At 42.4% G+C, this 19,983-nt stretch overlaps 1 protein-coding gene across 1 annotated transcript in view; it reads right to left on the bottom strand.

Annotated features, from left to right (window-relative positions):
• Nucleotides 1-11,464: 11,464 nt before the first annotated feature.
• ADGRA1 (adhesion G protein-coupled receptor A1) overlaps nucleotides 11,465-19,983 on the bottom strand; it is a 129,812-nt gene continuing 121,293 nt past the window's right edge. The window contains 2 exon segments of the mRNA XM_015426896.1: nucleotides 11,465-12,756; nucleotides 16,856-16,957. Of these exon segments, the coding sequence (XP_015282382.1) occupies nucleotides 11,535-12,756; nucleotides 16,856-16,957 (1,324 nt within the window). The 3' untranslated portion in view covers nucleotides 11,465-11,534.

Here is a 19,983-nt window from a genome sequence, read left to right as displayed (position 1 = left end):
GAGCTCTCTCAGTTACACCTACCTCACAGGGTGTCTGTTGTGGGGAGGGGAAGGCAAAGGAGTTTGTAAGCTGCTCTGAGTGAAGGGCAGGGTATAAATCCAATCTCCTCCTTCTCCTTCTTCTGTGAAATAAGATATTCACAAGAGGCTTCATCCTGGAAGCTGCCTTGTACCATTGTGAGGCCAGGAAGCCTTTGCAAAAGATAGAAGAGCTGGCCAGTTTGAGTTCTGCTCTGCTGCAGGGATGCTTGGTAGCCTGTCTGTTCTGAGAAATCCTTCTACAGAAAGTGGAGCCTTGGTGAATTGGGTCTTTTTGTAGCCCCCGCACAAGTCCTGTTGCCAGCAATTAGTGAGTTGCAGCCTTTGGGCAAATATAAAATAGGACAAACTTTGAAGAACATACCGCCCTATTTGTTTTCCAAACACAGAATTTCAAAACTGTCACAAATCTTGAATCCAAGAAGCATTTCTTACTTTGGCCTGTCTGCAGAGAGTTTTATTGTGTAAACAGAAACCAAGAGAATTTCTGAATAGAAGGTCCTCATTCAGGTAGTAATGCGAGTACACTTTTGATGCTAATTTTGAAGTGTTGCTTTCCTTTCCCCACCAGGTGGAGCAAATGTCAGACAACAGTGCAGGCAGCAACTGGCCAAGGCAGAAAATGGGCCATCGCAAAGTCTCACAAAACTGCTAGGAACTCAAAGGGGCCTACTTAGTCGATACAGGTAGTCTTTATCAGAGCCCAAGCTCTGGTAAATGGGTATACTTTACTGGACCCATGTTGTAAGCTTATTCGGTATACTTTACTGGACCCATGTTGTAAGCCTTTTCCCATGATATGGTCTATTGTGTCATCAAGTTTATTGTATTAGCCATTGGCCATAACAAAGCATAAATACAAACACAATCCTTATACATCACATTAAGTTATCCCTTCACTAACTTGCGCTGAATCCTAACCTTAATCTTATCTTTTTTGCCGCCAAAGCAAACAGGGACATTCTGCTGGTAACATATACGTCCATGATATGGTCTATTTCTTTCCTTTCAGACAGAGAAGTTTTTCTTGCATGAGATTCCATCTATGGGATGGGATCGTATGCCTGTGTGAGGTCTTTGATACCACTTGTACTGGACCCAGATAAATGATGCCTGGATGCCGATCTATACCTGAATCCAGTGCAGTACGAGCTAGTATTTTGGGCTTGGGCACGGGAAACCATGTGTAACTCAATTCTGGGCACCTTGGGGAAAGGTAGATACGAATGTACATTATTGCATTTAAAAGCAAGGCCTATATAAATCTGTCAAACACTTCCCTGTCAGTTTCCTAACTAGAAATGATGACAAGAACTGAAGTTCTCTTAGTGTCATGTGCTGCCATGTTTATTTGTTTGCTTACTAATAACATTTTTATTCCACACACTCTCTTCAAGATGGTGTTCATGGTGCTAGACAAAGCCCACTGAATCTGCACAACAATCCCATGAAAGAAGTTAGTATGACCAATATACAAATGGATCATAGTTAAAGACACGTTTACTGGTCTGATAGATTGTCTCACTATAGGTTTCCCTCCTATAGAAGTAAAGGAAGCTATTCTTCTTCCATCTGTCAAAAGGTTTTGAAACCTTGAGAGTGTCTGAAAATAGACCTGCCAGTTGCTCTCAAAGAAGTATCCTGGGCCCATCCCTTGTCACAATGGAGGTGACTGATGAAAAACTCTCCCCTTTTCATTTTACTACCCACAATTCTCGGATGTAACAAGCTAATGAAGAGAGACAATGAGCTGCAAATACCAACGTGGAACTTTTCTATTTTCCAGCAACACAGAAAAGCTTGACCTTACCTATTCAGATTGTGTGCCTGTTGATTAAACATGCCTCGGAAGCTCTTCTTTAGTACCTAATGTATGAATGCTATGAAATGCTTTAAGCTTCCCCGAAATACAGATGACATCATGTAACAACAGCTTTCGCCGAATGAACATCTGCTGTCAATACACAAAGCTCTGAAGCCATGGCCAATTGACCTCTCTGTGTTAAGCATTGCACAGCCTGAATTTCACAAACTCCAGCAGGGTTGGAGACCTGCTCTCTGTCCATTGTAGCACAGGTCTGCATAGCTTAGCATGAATACAGGTTGACATAACACCCCCTATTTTTGCTTCCAGAGGAGAGGACAGGTGTCAAGCAATGCTCCCTCTACGCTGTGGAGTCTTGTGAGCAAAAACTTTACTTTGGCCCCGGTCACACGAAAGGTTTTGGGCCAGGAGAGGGACGGATCGGGGCACAGCAAACGGGCGTGATCCCACTGCAACATCTGGGAAACGTTGCGCACCCGTCCCCATTCCGGCCCTTCCGGCCGAAAAACCGCATCAACAAAAAACCACCTCCGGAGGTGGTCTTACCGGAACGGCTGCGGCAAGCTCGGCCGTGGGATCGCCAGCGCGTCCTTCTGCCAGCGCATCCCCGGCTCCTGCCCGAACTGCGCATGCTCAGACATGCGCAACTTTGTGAGCTATTGGCATGAAAGTTGTGAGTGAGCAATTTGGCTACTGCATAACTTAGTTTGCTCTGGAGCCATCCTTCCTGAACTAAGACAAAAATGTGTGAGCCGGAGGCTAAAAAACTGTGAGCTAGCTCACACTAACTCAGCTTACAGGGAACACTGGTGTCAGGTTCCTGGTAGGCTACAAGAATGGCTGCTGGACTGAATTAGGCCTGGTGGGTCACAATGAGTACCACCCTGTAGTAGAACTTTATCTGCTATTACCAAGTTTACATGAAAAAGATGCAGTCCGTATGCATAAAAGGGCTGCATCATTTTGACGAGGTGCCTTGCCAGCATCCAGTGGACTGCTCTTGGAAATGGGGCTCCAGGCTACATGATCTGATCCTGCAGGGCTCCTCTTATGTTCTGCTAGCCCAGAATGGCTGATCTTTACCTATAATAATTGTGTCATGCAATGCTCCCTGTAAGCTGTGGAGTCTTGTGAGCAAAATCTCTACTTTGTGAGCTACTGGCATTAAAGTTGTGAGTGAGTGATTTGGCTGCTGCATACATTAGTTTGCTTTGGAGCCGTCCTTCCTGAGCTAAGACCAAAATGTGTGAGCCGGAGGCTAAAAAACTGTGAGCTAGCTCACACTAACTTGGCTTAGAGGGAACACTGGTCTCATGTCAACTCAAGTGTCAGGTATTCCTCTTAGGCCTCAGACACAGAGCTGAATTTGCGAGAGCTTATTTCACAGTTAACCGAAAGCTGGAACAAGGTGACCCTCCATCACAGGCTGCAAAAGGAGCTTAGGGGTGGCCTTGGGCAATCATATCAGCTGTACCTCAACTTAGTAATCTTATTGTCTCCCTGGAAAAAAAAATAGGTCATCATCAGAAAACCAATTTTCCCATTGCTGCCTGCAGGGCCCTTGCAGTTGGCATTACACATAATACTCTATTTCAGTACAAAAGGAAACTAAAATGAGATTCATTTGGAAGGACAGAGTCAGATTAACAGCAATCAAAGCACTGTTTCTGTTAGTACCACAAAGATTATGAATGAAATTTGATAGATTACACCTCTTGTGTCATGTTGTTGCAGAAAAATATTTGTTGGGAAATGACCAGCTCTTGAAGTAAAATTACACCATCGTTTTGGTCTGTGGCTAATGAGAAAGGCATGTTGGGAGGACTGGGTGAGCGTATGCAGCTGTGAAAGACCTAGTAAATAAAGAACTTGCTGTTCGCATGCAGCTAATTCATTGGGCAGACAAGTATTACAGCTCCCTTTACCAGAATTTAATTTCATTTGAAGGCTAACAGCTAGGAAAAAACCTCCAGAACATTACCTGTAAAGCTGAGATGTACAAACACAAATGGTTGTTGATCACATAAGTGAAATAAATGGCTCACTTTCCTAGGCTTATGAATGACAAAAATTATAGCCCCCTAGATCTCAAAGTTTCTGGTGATTGGTAGGTAGTCAGAGATGTGTTAATTATGTCATATTTGTCCACACGGTGAAGGCTGTGTACAAAAAGAATGGACAATCTCTGAACTGAATTGCCTTAATTTTTTGCTATTTAGCCACAGCTCTTGAAACATCGCTATGATCTGTTGCACACCTCATTCATTATTTTCCCCCACTGAAAATACTGTTTGTTCAAGTGATTCTTACTTGGATCTAAATACACAGCATCATCAGGTAAAGAAACAGACTTGCTAAATGCACTAGGGTTAATTATGTAGCCTGATGTGATGTAATAGAGCCAAGGGAATGAGAATGGATCGTATTAAACTTGCAGTACAATTCGAAATGGAGTCCCAACCTTGTAAGCCTGTCAACGGATTTAGAAGGGTGTAAATGCGTTTAGGATTGAACTGTCAGTTTAGCAACTGGAGTTCCATCTCATGTCATCTGCTTTTGCCCTCTGCTCCACTTTGGTGTCGTGGTTAAGAGCGGTGGACTCTAATCTGAAGAACTGGATTCAATTCCCCACTCCTCCACATGCAGCCAGCTGGGTGACCTTGGGTCAGTCACAGTTTTCTCAGAACTGTTCTCTCAAGAGCAGTTCTCAGTCAGAGCGCTCTCAGCCCCACCTACTTTACAGGGTGTCTGTTGTGGGGAGAGGAAGGGAAGGAGATTGTAAACTGCTCTGAGACTCTGAGCGAAGGGTGGGGTATAAACCCAACTCCTCCTCCTCCTCCTCCTCCTCTTCTTCTCCTCCTGCAGCCATCATTTAGCAATTTTCAACCCTGGAGGAGCTGGTGGGCTATTGGTCTGAATAAAAAGACTCATATTACTTTGAGATATTTTAAAGAACTGAAGCTTTAATCCTACATTCACTTACTAGCAAGTAAGACCCTCTGACTCAAAGAGCTTACTTTAGAGTAAGCCTACAAAGGATTATGTAGAGGTAAAGGTTCCCTTGCTCGAAAGCCAGTCGAATCTGACTCTAGGGTTGCGGTGCTCATCTCAATTTCAAAGCCAAAGAGCCAGCGCTGTCCAAAGACGTTTCCGTGGTCATGTGGCTGGCTGAAATTGGGTTGAGGGGGGGGGGAGCCCAATCTTTCACCAAGTAGCATTTCAGCTCCAGGGGCTTTCTAACTAAAAGACCTGTTATGCAAGTTGACAGGTGTGTGCATGCATGGCATTGATTCAGTACAAGAGGAACTGAGGGCTCTTCACCTTGAGCAAAAATGGGGAAGTTTGTGCCAAGAACTAGGTTACAGAGTCTGAACTTGGTGCAGCAAGAGCAGAGGGCACAAAGTGTCTGTATATTATTAAGAAACATTTTCTTTCCACACCGAAGCATAGGCTTGCAAAAGCTGCCATTTTTCATTGTCAGCAATGAAATCTCAGAGGTGCATGTCTCATGCTGGTTTCAGAATTGGAGAAAACACATATACCGCTAAGGATAATCAAGCACAAATGGTTCATTTGGAACAATGTGAAGAATTGCCTTTCTTCCTTTCCTTTTGAACAGTTGTACATTTCCAGGGAGAATTGTATGATGCTTCTATTAACGTACATTTATAAGAAAATACAGTTCACATTTGCAAACCAACTCGGACCCTCAGTTTCTCTTATACTGGTCTATAATTAAATTGTCTTCTTCATCTACTGTATGTTTGTTTGTTTTTTAACTTGGCTTTCTTCAAACAATGCTTGATAGCTGTTGCTTGGTGGGGCAGGGATGCCAATGACGGCCAGACAACCTGGATCCCATTTATTCTAAGGCTGTGGTCACATGTGCCAGTTGAAGCAGAGGGGAAGCGAGGCTATTTCCTCCAGAGGAATTTGACCCACAGTTGCGAGATCACACCTCCCTTTCTAGCTGCGGGCTCAGCCCATCTCTGTGTGATCAGACATCAGTGGCTATTAGCCACAAGGTACAGATAGGGACTCTGGGGCAAGTGCTGCTCTGTCATCTTGGTGCTTGGGGGGGGGGGTCAACAGTGGGAGGAATTCTAATGTCCTGGCCCCACTGCTGGACCTCCTGATGGCACCTGGTATTTCTGGCCACTGTGTGACACAGAGTGTTGGACTGGATGGACCATTGGCCTGATCCAACATTGGCATCTCTTATGTTCTTATGTTCTTAACTGCGGCTGAGTCTTTTTTTTTTTTGCCTGTTTGTTTCCCATGAACATAAATGAGGAATCGAACCTCCGCACTGAGGGCCCCCTATGGAGTATGAGATGATGTGCATACTGCAAAGGGGGGGGGAAGGCACCGAGCCAGGATGGCATGATCAGACCATCCCGACAGCATGAGAGCATGCTTGTGTGAGCAGACAGGGGAAAGTCGATCTGTGGCCCGTCAGAACCCGTTAGAGCCGGACTTTCCCCGGTGTCTTTTAACTCTGCTTCTGCGGTGGAGCAGCACGGGTTGCCGACAACTGCGGGATGCTTCCCAGATGTTGCTGTCTGATCGCTCTCTTTAGATCCGTCAGGCATTCACACCTATGCCAGATCTAAATGAGTGTGTGATCGCAGCCTAAGGGCGGTTTTACATGTTACTTTGGGATTGCCTTTTTCACTTATGGGAGTCCTCCACTTCAATGACTGAACCCATGAATCAAGCCTTAACCCAGACCCAGACCCTTGACTTTCAAGAACATTTGTGATACGTGACATTCTGAATGTCAACATTGTTCACTCTCAGGAGTAAAAATAAATAAATAACTGTGCAAGTAAGTGAATTGGGTTTTTATTGGTTCCATCTTTATAAAAACACCACAAGAATGTGGGGAAATGCAGTAGCAAAAGAAGGCCGACCGTGAGCCTGCCTTCAGCAATCTTAGTGAAGATCCCAGGGTGACAGGTGCCAAGCCAATGGGATAGAGGTGCCTTCTACAGAAAAACAATTCGATGAGCATCAACTTATTGAGTGAAAATGCCACACAAACAAGATACAGCTGTAAGAATCCATGGCTGAGGATATGGTTAACAGGCATAGACACGAATAGGCCCTGAGCCTGCTTCAGCGGGGAGGGCAGGGTATAAATCAAATAAATAATTAATATAACTAGAACTTATTGTTCTGGGCCAGCATGGGAGCAGAGATTTGGGGGTTTGCTGGAATATTGGGGAATCGCTTGGCAAATGTATCCATCTTCTGCCAGGTTTTGAAAAAATATAAAGATACTTTGCTTTAGTAGATTTGTAGACGAACCATGTGCACAAAGCCATTTGCCAAAGTTTAAAAATAATCAACTAGGGTAAAGCTGGAAAGATGTGATCAATTACCCTGAGCCTCTAGTTAGAAACTTCCAGCCCCCCCCCCTTTACATTTCCTTTGCTGGGATTAGTAAGAGATGCTTTTAGTTGTTGGCAAAGGAACCACAATCATCTGTTCCCTTTCTTCATTAGCTGTAATCTTGGTATACCAAAAGCCAAAATCTTTTAGTGCATTTCATTAATTTGTACGGAATTAATTTGATTTTTTTTTAAAAAAACAACAACAACATAACTATATATACACATATTTCAGGGAAAGAAAACTGAATCTGACATAGGCAAGGAAGGTTTCAGAACTCATTTAAGGAAGAGTTAGGGGAAACTGCATCCTCTGCTTGCCATACTTGTCTCCTGTAAAGGGATAGGTGATAATTGTGCTCTGTTTATGAGCTTTTGAGAGGCATCTGGCTTGGCTGAGGCTTCAAAAAGAAAGCTGCACTCAATGGATACTAGTGATTCTTGGCTTCTAGCATAATAGGGTATATGTACAATGGCCTACAGTGAATTGAATGCAATATGGGTAACATATCGAACAAAACATTTGATGCAAGAATAGTGCACTATACAGGACTCAGCCAACGTTGCCTTCACGTTGAATTATCGAAAACACAGGCCACTGAAGAACCGTTTTCTGTAATTTCCACCTTGTATTCCACACAATATGTCAGTACAGTATTTTGGCTAAACCCCATCCAAGTGTTTCCTCTTTTAACAGAAAACTACTTTGTGAGGCTCAGGTTTGTGCCCTGTCTCATACTGGTAGTAAAGTGTGAAAAAAATGCTCAACAGTTTATATATTATTCATACATAACTAAAAGTACAAACTCTTCTAAGACTGCTACACAGACGCCCTGACCCGGCAGATGATCCATTTCCCAGAACCATGCAAGTGCAGCCTAGTAAAAGAAGCTGATATTGTGTCAGTGAAGCGGAGCAGAGAGAATGGAGGGATTGAATTTAGCCACTTCCACTTTTCTGGGATTCACCACTGATCAGCAGAATCCTAGTCTTGCTTATATATATAGCTCCAACTCCTGAATTGTTTTGTGTATGTGACTCCACATTCAGCTAGGGATATGTACACAGAGGCTGCAATCCTAAGAACACTTTCAGGGAGTAAGCCCCATTGAATAAAATAGGACTTACTTCTGAGTAGACCTGCTTAGTATTGCTCCCAGAATCATCAACACCTTGGTGTTTTACTAGAACACTGTATCCAAATTCTAGAACTGGCAGGTGAATATATAAAACAGAACACACGTTATCTATGGACTACATAAAATTATCTGTTCTATCTTTAAAAAGGCAAGAGCACAAATAAATTGGGGTCACATCTGATGTTACAAAACATTTTAAATTTATTTAACATCATATTCTCCTACTCTGTAATTATACTGTATATTTTCTAAAAAAAATAATTTGCAAACAGATTATTGCATAACATCTCCCCCCCCCAAATTAGCCCAGAAATATTTGCTAACTTAATATTCAGACACAATATATGAAAGGTGTTTCAATATTGAACGTTCGTCTTCAGGAGAGGTGTATAACAGAAGATTTTCTGTGGAAAGCAGCACCCATTTAAGTATCTCTCATTATGTGTGTCAGACAGAACAACAGTGGCAAGAGAAACACAAGCTGGAGAACGTCAACAACTCTGTTCCCAAAAAGTGACCATTTCACTTGGACCTTAGTGTGTGTGGACTAATTTGCATAATTCTAGAGACCTTCTAAGACTTCGCTATTACAGAGTATTATAAATATCGCTGAGATACAGAGATCTGGCATTTAACATTATACCTATGCCTATATAGTTGCACTGATGTTGTGGAATGACTGTAACATATACATGGAAAAGAATGATGAAAAAGAAAATATATTATGCACACAATGCAAAATACTGTATTTTAGTTCTGAGACAGTTCAAGCATATACAGCATATACAGAATAAAGCTTAGGGCATTTTCCCCCCTTTTTTGCATCATCTAAAAGAAGCCATCATGTAAAGGCGGAACACGGTTAAAAACTCAAAACACCCATCTAGTGCATTTCTGCTTTGTTCACTTTGGAAAGACACACATAACACACACACACACACATACACACAATGGATACATTATCTGCTGTAATTTACAATATATATATCTATATATCTATATTTGAACTTTATAAAAATACAGAAAACAAAAACAAAAATTCCTCGCACTCAGATACTGAGCATTAACCCTTTGAGTACTAATTCCCACCTGCAAACACTGCAGAACACATTCATCTGACATGTATATATATATTTATAACATTCCAAAAAGGATAATAATCTGTTATGTACACTTTTAAGGAAAGAGACTCGTACATATCATAAATGGAGGGATTCAAACATGCTGATAAAGAAACACATAATGGGTTGAACTTTGTAAAGATCATGACAAAATAAACCCCTTAAAAGTGAATGTTCCATCCCAGGGAATTGCCTAGATTACAAGTAACATTGTGGTTACTTAAACTTGTATATGTCTATACATTTGCCATTAATAACCATATAACATTGTGCTTGTTCTTTTAAAATGTGGAAATACTGCTCTCTTTCACTGCAGACATTTCCCCCTCTTCTAGCTTTATGATCCCATTCCCATTATCCCAGAAATTTATAACCAGACTCTTTTAGCTTTAAAAAAAAACCCAAGGGCAATTATAATTCTATATTTTCCTTGTGACTTGATGCTTTGTGTCCAGATGTTCATGGGCATCTTTAAAAAAATTACTTGCCCAAAGCATCATGAATAGAGAACGTTACTGACCCTAACAATGTCTCAGAGCTGAGCAGAATAAATCAACAGAAAAGTACTGCTTCTGAAGGTCAAATTTGCATTGAAGAATAAAGATAATCCTAAATGTGCTTTGACAGAGGATTCCAGGACATGGGAGAAAAAGGGGATTTCACCTAAAATTAGAGTGTTCATAAATATATAGATATATATTTAAAATGATGCTTCTTTAAAGTGGTGTAGCCTTTCCTTTTCCGAGGACTGCAGACTACCTTGCTATTATTGTCACTAGGTAAAGTAATACCTACATGTAGCAGCCTCCTTCCCCAAAACTAGACCAGGGGTATGGCCCAGCCCAAGTTCAGTCCCAGTGAGCTCCGTGTATACAAGGGAAAACTGAAGCAGACTGCTTTCACATTAAAAAACAAAACAAAACCAAAGGCTCTTAAAAGGTCTTCACTTGGCTTGGATTGTGCCCTAGGTGATTTGTTCATTTAAATGACAATAGTCCTCAAAGAGTTAATGATAACATACTTTTTGTTACCCCCCCAAAAAAAAACACCCTAAAAAGATTGCCAGACAGCTTGCCATTTGGTTCCAAAAAGCATACTTACAGAGGGGTGAAAGTGGTGGAAACAGCTGCTCTTACACCACACAGTGCCACAGACAATGAATAGTGCATGCTCAGAAGAGACATTAGAGTGGACCCTTATCAAAGCTTTCATATAACCTCATACAAAGGATTGTGCCACTGTAAACAGTGCAGTAGATTTTTTTTATCTCTGTTTGTAGATTCAAAATGCTCTAGATTAATACCAACAGGAATGATCACAGCCTTTTACATTTTTTTTTTTCATTTTACAGATTTTAACACTAGAAAACAGCAAATGGTACTGTCTTGAGGTGTGTCATGCAAAAAAAAAAGTACAACTGATACAGCACCAGAGATGTTAACAGGGACGCTACCTAGCACTTCTCTTCACCCGAAGAGAGACGTAACAGTGACTGTACACTACGAGATTTCACAAGCCATATGCTACAGAAGGTCTTTAGAGGCAGTATCACTTTTGTGTGTGTGAAAAAGCTGTGTTAGTCCATTTAGAAAATCCTCCTCATCTTTCTACTACTGTAACTTTCAGGATCAAGGGAACAACAATAGTAACATTTTGCTATAAAAAAATAACCCAGGAAAGGCTGTGGTGTTGATATGTGTATAAAAGTGTCTGACATTAGCGAAGAACTTTTAACAAAGTAAAAGGAAAAAGGAATATAATGTGACATAACAAAAGAATATTGCCCCACATTCAGGTTCCTCGCATTACCTTTCAGGGTTTGGTTTGGTTTTCCCCCGGAACCAAGTTCCACCATTATTTTTTAAAAAAACACTGCTGCTGCTTTTTAAAAGCCTCTTCTCATTAAGAAAACAAAGCTGAAAACTTGTACAATTGACTCATGTGCTACACAAACATGTATCTCACTCATTTTAGAAGGAAAACAAAGATCAAGATGGTGTGAGCTGCGAGAGGATAACTACACAGTAGTTTCATTCTTCCAAGGGCCAGTTTTGATATTTCCTGTACTATCGGAACCGTAGATCATGGCTTCATGCATGGTTCCCTTTAGAATCCCATTGTGGCTGGTTGTGCTAAAGGGCAAGGACTGTGTCCGCGGGTGCATCTCAAAATGAGCTGCATGGTGCACTGGGTCACTTTCGGGCACTTTAGCACAGCTGTAGATCACAGTACTCACATCGCTGCTTTCAGGCTGGCTGAGGGTAGGATATGGATCGTTTTTTGCACAACATGGCCGCCTGTGCCCCGACTGACTGTCATGTGTGCTGTGTGGACTGTCTGTGTGTGAGCTGTGGATGCTGCCATCAATACTAGAAGGAATGTGGTAAGCGTACTCTCTGTCTCCTGCAGCTCGATGTCGGCTGAAGTAGCGTGGCTTAGTTCTGCTTTTCAGACATCTGTGAACATGCATGTTGGGTCTGAAAGTCCCTTCATTGTGTACGTGAATGTGAGCATCATCTTCCAGGAGTTGATCACAGTGCATTTTTGCACAGCACGGTGTAACTGGTGAAAGGCAGTTGACGTGGTTTTGCACAGCCTGTAGATTAGTAAGTTTGCAGTGACTGGCAGCTGGGTGATTAAAAACAGCTGACTTAGTAGGACAAGGTGACTCCTGGAGACACGGCGCATGAACCTGGTTTTCTCCATTGACATTAACCTTTGGGCGGACATTAAGTTGTACCGAGTACGTGTTCCTTCTGGATGGGCAACAGGACCACCAGCAATGCCAAACGTCATCTCGCTTTGCACAGTGATGAATCAGGATAAAGAGCCCTAAGGTCACACAAAATGCTCCGTATAGACAGCTAAAGATCATATCCAAGAAATGTCCTTGGGAAACAGCAAGTGCACCAAAGGTCCAAGTGGCGATAAACAGGAACAAAGTGAATGCTGCTGCTCGAAGTTGCGCCTTAAACGAATGCTCATTTTCCAGCAGGGAAGAGGAAATAATTGAGCATGTAGCCTGGGAGACCGATCCAGCATCCGTAATGTGACTGTGGCCAACCTCAGGACTTGCTAACCTCTGCTGATCTTCTGTTCTTTCTTTCAATTCATACTTGCGTTCTGGGTGGCGCCTCAACTGCACATACGTGCACAAGAAATAAATGCAGGTGACCAGGGTGATGAATGCGACAGGTCCATAAAACGCACCTAGACTAGGCTCCCATGTCATCCAACAACTGTAAAAAAGAAAAAAATTGTAAAGGATTTGACCCAACCAACCAGACCATTCAACCGTAACCATGTAGCTGAGTTATAACTCCAGATTTTGCCAGTTTAAACCAAATACACTCCCTGTCACTATTGCAGGGTTTTTTTTTGGGGGGGGGGAGTTTGAAGCAGGATACAGTAATAACTATTTTTATTAACACAGTCTTTGTTTTTCACACAGTGCATAATTGTAAAGCTAAACCTTCACTACAGCTTAAGTAATATGCTAAAAATGGTACAATAACAGAACTAAGAAAAACAGATGCAGTGATCTAAGCATCTCACAAAGCTGATCTGGGAGGACAGTCAAGAATGGCACTGGCCAGGCATCCGGCAGCACTGTTTTCTGGCCTCCTTCCTAGCTGCCTGGCACCCCTCTCAGTGCTAAATGGGAGGATGGTCTAGTTTTCACTGAAGCCTCTAGGATCTCCTCTCATTTAATGTTGGAAGGATTCTTATGCCTCTGGGTCCAGACCCTTCTAAGCCAGTGCATAAGGGGGGAGGGGAGCAGTGAAATCACAGCTTGACTGAGGAAGGACTGCCTCCTTGAGTGTACACTGTGGATCGATGCACCCGCCCTCCCAGATGGCCCTTCATTTTTAAAAAAATAAAGTATAGTGTCATTGCATTGATTTGTCCTTGTGATAAACACTTTCTTATCAAAAGAATCATGGATGGTCTAATGGCAGAAGCTACCTGAGCAATGCCTTGGTATGGAAATACCATCTCAGGGTCCATCTTAGAGGTATGCCCTAGCACTGGCATAGTGGATGCTGCATTGTTTAGGACAGCAACCTGGCATAATACGATGTCTTTGTCTAGCTGTGAAAAGAATGTGCATACTTATCAGGCATGTTAACGATCCATGCGATTTTACTAACAATCGCAAACAGGTAAACATGTTAACATTTTTTAAATTTCTTAAGAGTGACCCACAAATCTGTGTGCATGCCTTTAAAAATTTAAAGACTGCAGAGTTTATGCCAAGTGAAAGTGGAGCAATCCCCAGGGGAACAGTCTCTCTTAGGATGCCGTTCTTTTCAAGAGGAATCTCATCATGGGCCACTTCAGAAATCAGTTCCATAAAGAACACGCTGAAGTTGGTGCATCTACATTTTTATGTAGTAACATTATTAAAAATGAATAAGTTGCATCACCCACTGTGCTGTTGCTCAGTTTGCAGCACTCTCTCCTAAGCAATTTTATCACTCCACCTGCTTCCCAGGTTTTTTTTTTTGCTCATTGTGATATCTGGTATTGATTGCCTGTGATTAAAGTGATTAAACTAAAGTAGTAAAATCTCTACAACAGTGCCAAAGGGAAAGTGTCTCACAAATTTATGAACATAAATAATCAGACCTTTTAATACCCTGTTGATTATAAGTGATTTTCTAATCACACATATTGGAATAAATATGCTTTTAAAATGACAGACTTTTCGGAATAGCCTCTATTCTGCTTAGAGCAGTGGCCTTCAACCTTTCCAGATTCATGATGAACTTCTCTCTCTCTCTCTCTCTCTCTCTCTCTCTCTCTCTCTCTCTCTCTCTCTCTCTCTCTCTCACACACACACACACACACACACACACACACACACCAATGATGGCATGGGACCAAATGAACTGGAAGTATGTGACAGTAAGTAGCATGATATTCCATTACCTTTGCTAAGAACCTTTTCTAAAAAGCAATCCTCTCTACCACTGAGTGACTCATCTCCCCATTTTGCCACTTCTCTTAGTGTGCACACAAAGAGAGGGAGGAAGTGTTGTGTCATTGCTCTTGACAGATTTGCATTAGCATCATATCCTTCCAAAAAGCAGTAAAAGTATGGTGTATCTATAGCGGCTTGTGATTCAGCAGGTGGGGCTCCATGACTCATGGGTTAGAGACCTCTGGTTTGGAAGAAGTTATGTTAGGACATTACACATTTGATGTCCATTTCTAAAAAAGCATTTTTTAAAAAATATTTTCATACAGTAAAATATTTGCTTTAGTTTCCTTCTTGTTATAAGCAGGATAACAATGCTTTATGTTCTACCAAAATTCTTTCTCTAAAGGCTAGGTTTGCCAGCTCAAGGTGGGGAAATACCGGGAGATTTAGGGGGTGTAGCCTGGAGAGGGGAGAAATCTCAGCAGGGTATAATGCCATAGAATCCACCCTCCAAAGCAGCCATTTTCTCCAGGGGAACTGACTTCTGTCATCTGGAAATGCATTGTAATAGTGGGTGATCTCCAGGTGCCACCTGGAGATTGACAGCCCTATTAAAGGAGCTAGCTCAGACTGAATCAGATGCCCTTACAGCAGCATTAGCATTAATCTAAGCCAATGCATTGATGAAAACAGCAGTACAGTTGACAAAAAACATGTTGACTCAGAATCATAGCAGCTGTCTAGACCTATGGTGTAGCTGTACTTGGAATACCGTGTACAGCTCTGGTTGCCCCACCCTTAACTATATTTGTGAAGCTTAAGTTGTAGGAAAGGGCAATAAACATGTTCAAGATGACAAAGATGTCTCGTAATCCTAGAACTTGCAGGCACCCAATGAAGTTGTTGGGCAATAGATTCAGCATGGACAAAAACAGGGGTTATTTGCTGCAGGAGCGCACAGGAGCGGAGCTCCGGCAGTAAACAGCCCAGGGGGCGGGCACATGCAACAAGCCCCACCCCCTGCTTCCAGCAGCCCTCAGTCAGAGCAAGAAGCAGCCATGAAAGCTGCAGAGCCCCCCCCCTCTGAGTTCAAAACAGTCCAGTGGCACCTTTAAGATCAAGTTTTATTCAGGTACAGGCTCGCCCTCCTCTGCGAGGACAGATCTGTACATTCCCACCCCCCCATAGCTAGCAATCCAAAACAGTCCAGTGGAGCCTGAGTGGTGGGTGTTGCCTTCTGACACACTTCCGGTGATGTCAGGGTGTGTGGCATATGCTAATGAGTTATGCTAATGAGCTCCTGCACCTCTTTTTCTATGAAATGACCCCTGGATAAAAAGGTTTTCTTCACATAATGAATAATTAACTTTTGGAATTCACTACCAAAGGATGTGGAGATAGCTACTATCTTAGGCAGCTTTAAGATCCATTTCGAGTTATTAGCCATCATGGTTAAGGGTGGGCCAAACTATGAACCAAACCACAAACTGAACTGGTTTGTATAGGTTTGTGACTCCTGCTTTCTGCTCCCCACCACTTTTTGTGGGGAGGAGAAAGCAGGGCTTTTAATGGCTCCAAGCCATTTAACCTCTTGCTTTCTGCTCCCTGCCAAAGCAGCAGGGAGCAGAAAGCAGGGGTCATGAACTGATACAAACTGGTCCACGAACTGCCACCAAAAGTCTTAAAATTCGTAGAAGTTCCTGACAGCGAACCACGAACCAGCCAAAATTCATCACAAACTTTCATTTGTGGTTTGGGCCAATCGCTAATCATGGTCAAATGGGATCTCCATCTATGTGAATGCCAGTTACTGTGGAACAGCAACAGTGGGGGACTTTGGCCTCTGCACATCTTCTGTAAGCTGTTGAGACCATCCCCTCAGGCATGATGAGAAGCAGAATGCTGGATTAGATAGATCACTAATCTACTACAGCAGTGACCTTCTTACCTTGTGATGATGCAACATATGTCCCCTGATATGCAGGAGCAGGAGCACATACATGCAGGAGCTCTCTTGTATACTTTGGAGCACCCATAATTCTCTGGATCAGGAGCACAGTGAATGTGTTTGTGTTAGTAAGGGAACGTTTAACTGCCATTTACCTTAATTCTGTTTTTCCCAAGAAGACCAGGAGATATCACCTGCTATTTGAAGGTCATTGAATCTGTGGTTGCACAACTCCAGTCATCTAAAAACTCGTTAATTTGTAACTAAAGTGCTACTTTGAGCTCCTTCAAAGAAGAGTGGATCATAAATCTTCTGAAGAAAGACAGGATGGGCAACATCAAGGCAGCTTTTAATCCAGGCAGTTCACACAATGTTTGATACAAAGCTATGTTTCATGGCTCATTAGGAAGATAATACAAATCAGTATGGCAACTAACAGTTTGAAAACATATTGGATTATACTTACTATTGGGGATCAACTTTGCCTTTTATTCCATAATTATCAATGTTGGTTGCTGCTGTAATTCCACAAATAATAAATGGAACGCCTCCACTAATCAGATAAAACCTGTTAACAGATAATGACCAATTGCTGAATTTGTTTAGATTCAGATCAACAGTATTTTTCATGAAAATGATTTGTAATGCTTCAGACATCTGTCTATAAAAGCACAATGAAGTTTAGATCATTAACTTTAAATGGCCAATAAAATCAGAATAAAAGAACATTAGAACATGCAAAAAATACCTATAAGTGAATTTTGGCTAAGGAATGGAAGTATTGTAAATAAAATAAAGTCAACAAACCACTAAACAGGACCCCCCCCCCGAAAATTACTCAAATCCTGGGCTGCTCAATAAGCATAAGAATTAAATTAAAAGTGTGTGTGTGTGTGTGTGCACGCGCAGAGAATGAATGTTATCTGTGAACAAATCATCACTGACAACAAATACCAGACATGCCAGAGGACCTGGAAAAGGGATAGCTGATGAGCACAAAGAAAGGCTGGCTACTAAACCAAGCCAATATGTGTGTGCCACCGTTATTGCTAAAGCCATCAGCTTTCTAAGAGGGGAAACTGGTAACTGGCACAAATAGCTTTGACAGACAGTATAACACCACACAAATGAGTCACTTAGAAGCAAACCTACTGTGCTGCATCCTGACCTGTAATCCAAGACCCCGCTTTCCCCTTTGCTAGTATTTTTTTTTTAAAAATTCACTTATTCAACCCATTCAGCTGATGAGGCTGAAGAATACACCTTTGTTATACTGCTGATGAACTTAATCTAATCTGATGTAGAACTAATTTTTGTGTGTATGTGATGAAGCAGTCCTTTCAGAGCTACTGAATCTGTCTGACAATATATAAGGGTTGGTCCCTGAATTTTATTCTTTTCCTCTTCCAGTCATGAACCCTTTTTTTCCTTTTGTGTCACTTCTATTACTGTGTAAATCATCATTTTGTATGCAACCCATTTTTAATGTGTTGGTAGAACTGGGACATGTAAATACAACAAATAAACCAAAACCTTAGAGGCAACCTTCATCTTTTTATTATTCCATTTTTGTGTTTACAAGCATTTTAGCAAACACTATAGTAATGAATAAGAACTCTGAAAAGTCACCCTGGGGCAAAAAGTCACCCTGAAAAGTCACTGAACCAAAACAACAGCCACCAAAACAAATCATTTTCTCCTTTCTATCATCATCATCTTGTTGGTATCTTCCACACCACCTTTAAATTATCCTGTTCAGAAATTCCATTCTTTAGACCTTCTGCTGTCCAGCTGTACAAAAGTACTCCCACTAGCACCTGATCTGGTGACTACAACTGGGCAGAAAAATCAAATATATAAAACAGAGCTAGGCTCTGTCTCCCAGTTTCTCAGCTAAGCCATAAGCATGTTTGCCATTGAGGTGATGGCCAAGGCTGCCTCTACATGGGGACATTAGAATATATTCCCAGCACAACACAAACAGCAGCAATGAGCTTGGGAACATGTGGGAATGGCATCTATGCATACACCTAGGTCTTCCAAGCCTTCGTGTACTTACCATTTGTTCTTAATGGAAGAGACAAGGGGTAGCTCTAGGAGTTGCCAGAAATTCTACAGTTTTACCATAGAGTTTCTTGGTGATTCCTAGAGCTACCCATTGTTTACCCATTATAAGAACATAAAGTAAGTACATGAGACTGCATTAAAAAAAATCTCCTGTGATGCTGCACCCACCCAACATTTCCACTGATTGCCAGACACTGCCTGGCAATTCTGTGACACACCCCATCCCATGCCACTTGGTACTGTCGCTGCCTACCGTCCTCCACTGTATGCAAAAGTATATACATAACAGTGATTTCACAAGGACCCCTGCAGTCTGGAACCCCCTCCCTTTCCCTTCACTTCATTGCCTATCACATGAGGGATTCTTAAAAAAAAAACACACTTTAAAGCGTCAAAGGGGGAAGGGATGGCACACAGAGGGTGCGTTCAGATGGGGCATTTGCAACGGAATAGGTGCCGGTTGCAATCGGTGAACTTACCGGCGTTCACACGTAGAACATCTGCCTTCCGTCCCTAACTGTTGCAAAGCCCTTTAAACCGTTGTACTCTGCCACTAGGTCCCCAAGTGGTGGTATCCTGAGTACAATGGTTGTAATCGGTTTACCCCCGTCTGACCGCTCTGCACCGGTGTCTAGCCACTTCCATTGGGAAGCCCGAGACTTCCGATTTTCCCCAGCCATTTTTTTTAGGTTGCTGATATGCACTTGGGCGAAGCTTCGCCCCGGCGTTTGTTTTTTAAAAAAAGAAAAGGCCCTTAGTTTAACTTTCCAGAGGAGTCCGGGACTTCAGGGAGGCCAGTTTGGGCTTTAAACTTTAAAGGTAAGTCCTTACCTTTAAACTTTAAATGTAATACGGGGTGTTTTGAGCATGCGCAAAGATCGCCATTCTGTGGATGGCTGCCTTTGCGCATGCGATCTTCTCCACTCTTCTCCACTCCACTCTCTCCCGAAGCCGTTCAATCCTCCCGTAAACCTTCTTGTTTCTCTGAACATCAGCAAAACTGGCCAGTCTCTAAAGGAGCCATCTGTCCGTGTCCTACAGTAATTATGGTACCAATCTCCTCTTAGCCGTCAGGACACTGAGCCGCTTCCAGCCGCTTGTTCAGCTGCGCGTCCTTGGTCTCCCTCTGAGCAAAAGTTTTAAAGTGAACACATTGTCCATGGAAACTCAACAGAAGAGAACAAAAAAAAAAAGGTCGGTCACCTCCGTTGAAACTCTTATTCAACTCCATTGAAACCAGCTTCGGCTGGTGCAATCTGTTACCTCCCGCCAATGGTGGTGGGTAGGCAAGACTTGAAGACGGTGATCGCATTTCAGCTGGAATAAACTGCACCGGTTCCAACCAGTACAGTTTATGCCAGCTGAAATGCTGCGTCTGAACACACCCAGAGTGAGCTACCTCATACCATGTGGACACAGGGGCTTAGCTCTGCCCCTGTCCACTGTGGTGGCAACACACATTGCTCCACTGTAGCCACAATCAAGAATCCCTTATGAAATTGATAAAGGTATGTCCTATTTTTGATT

The sequence above is a fragment of the Gekko japonicus genome, unplaced genomic scaffold, assembly GCF_001447785.1.
Source record: "Gekko japonicus isolate JY-2015 unplaced genomic scaffold, Gekko_japonicus_V1.1 scaffold35, whole genome shotgun sequence".
Classification (NCBI taxonomy): Eukaryota; Metazoa; Chordata; class Lepidosauria; order Squamata; family Gekkonidae; genus Gekko; species Gekko japonicus.
This window is presented reverse-complemented; position numbering and strand designations above follow the sequence as displayed.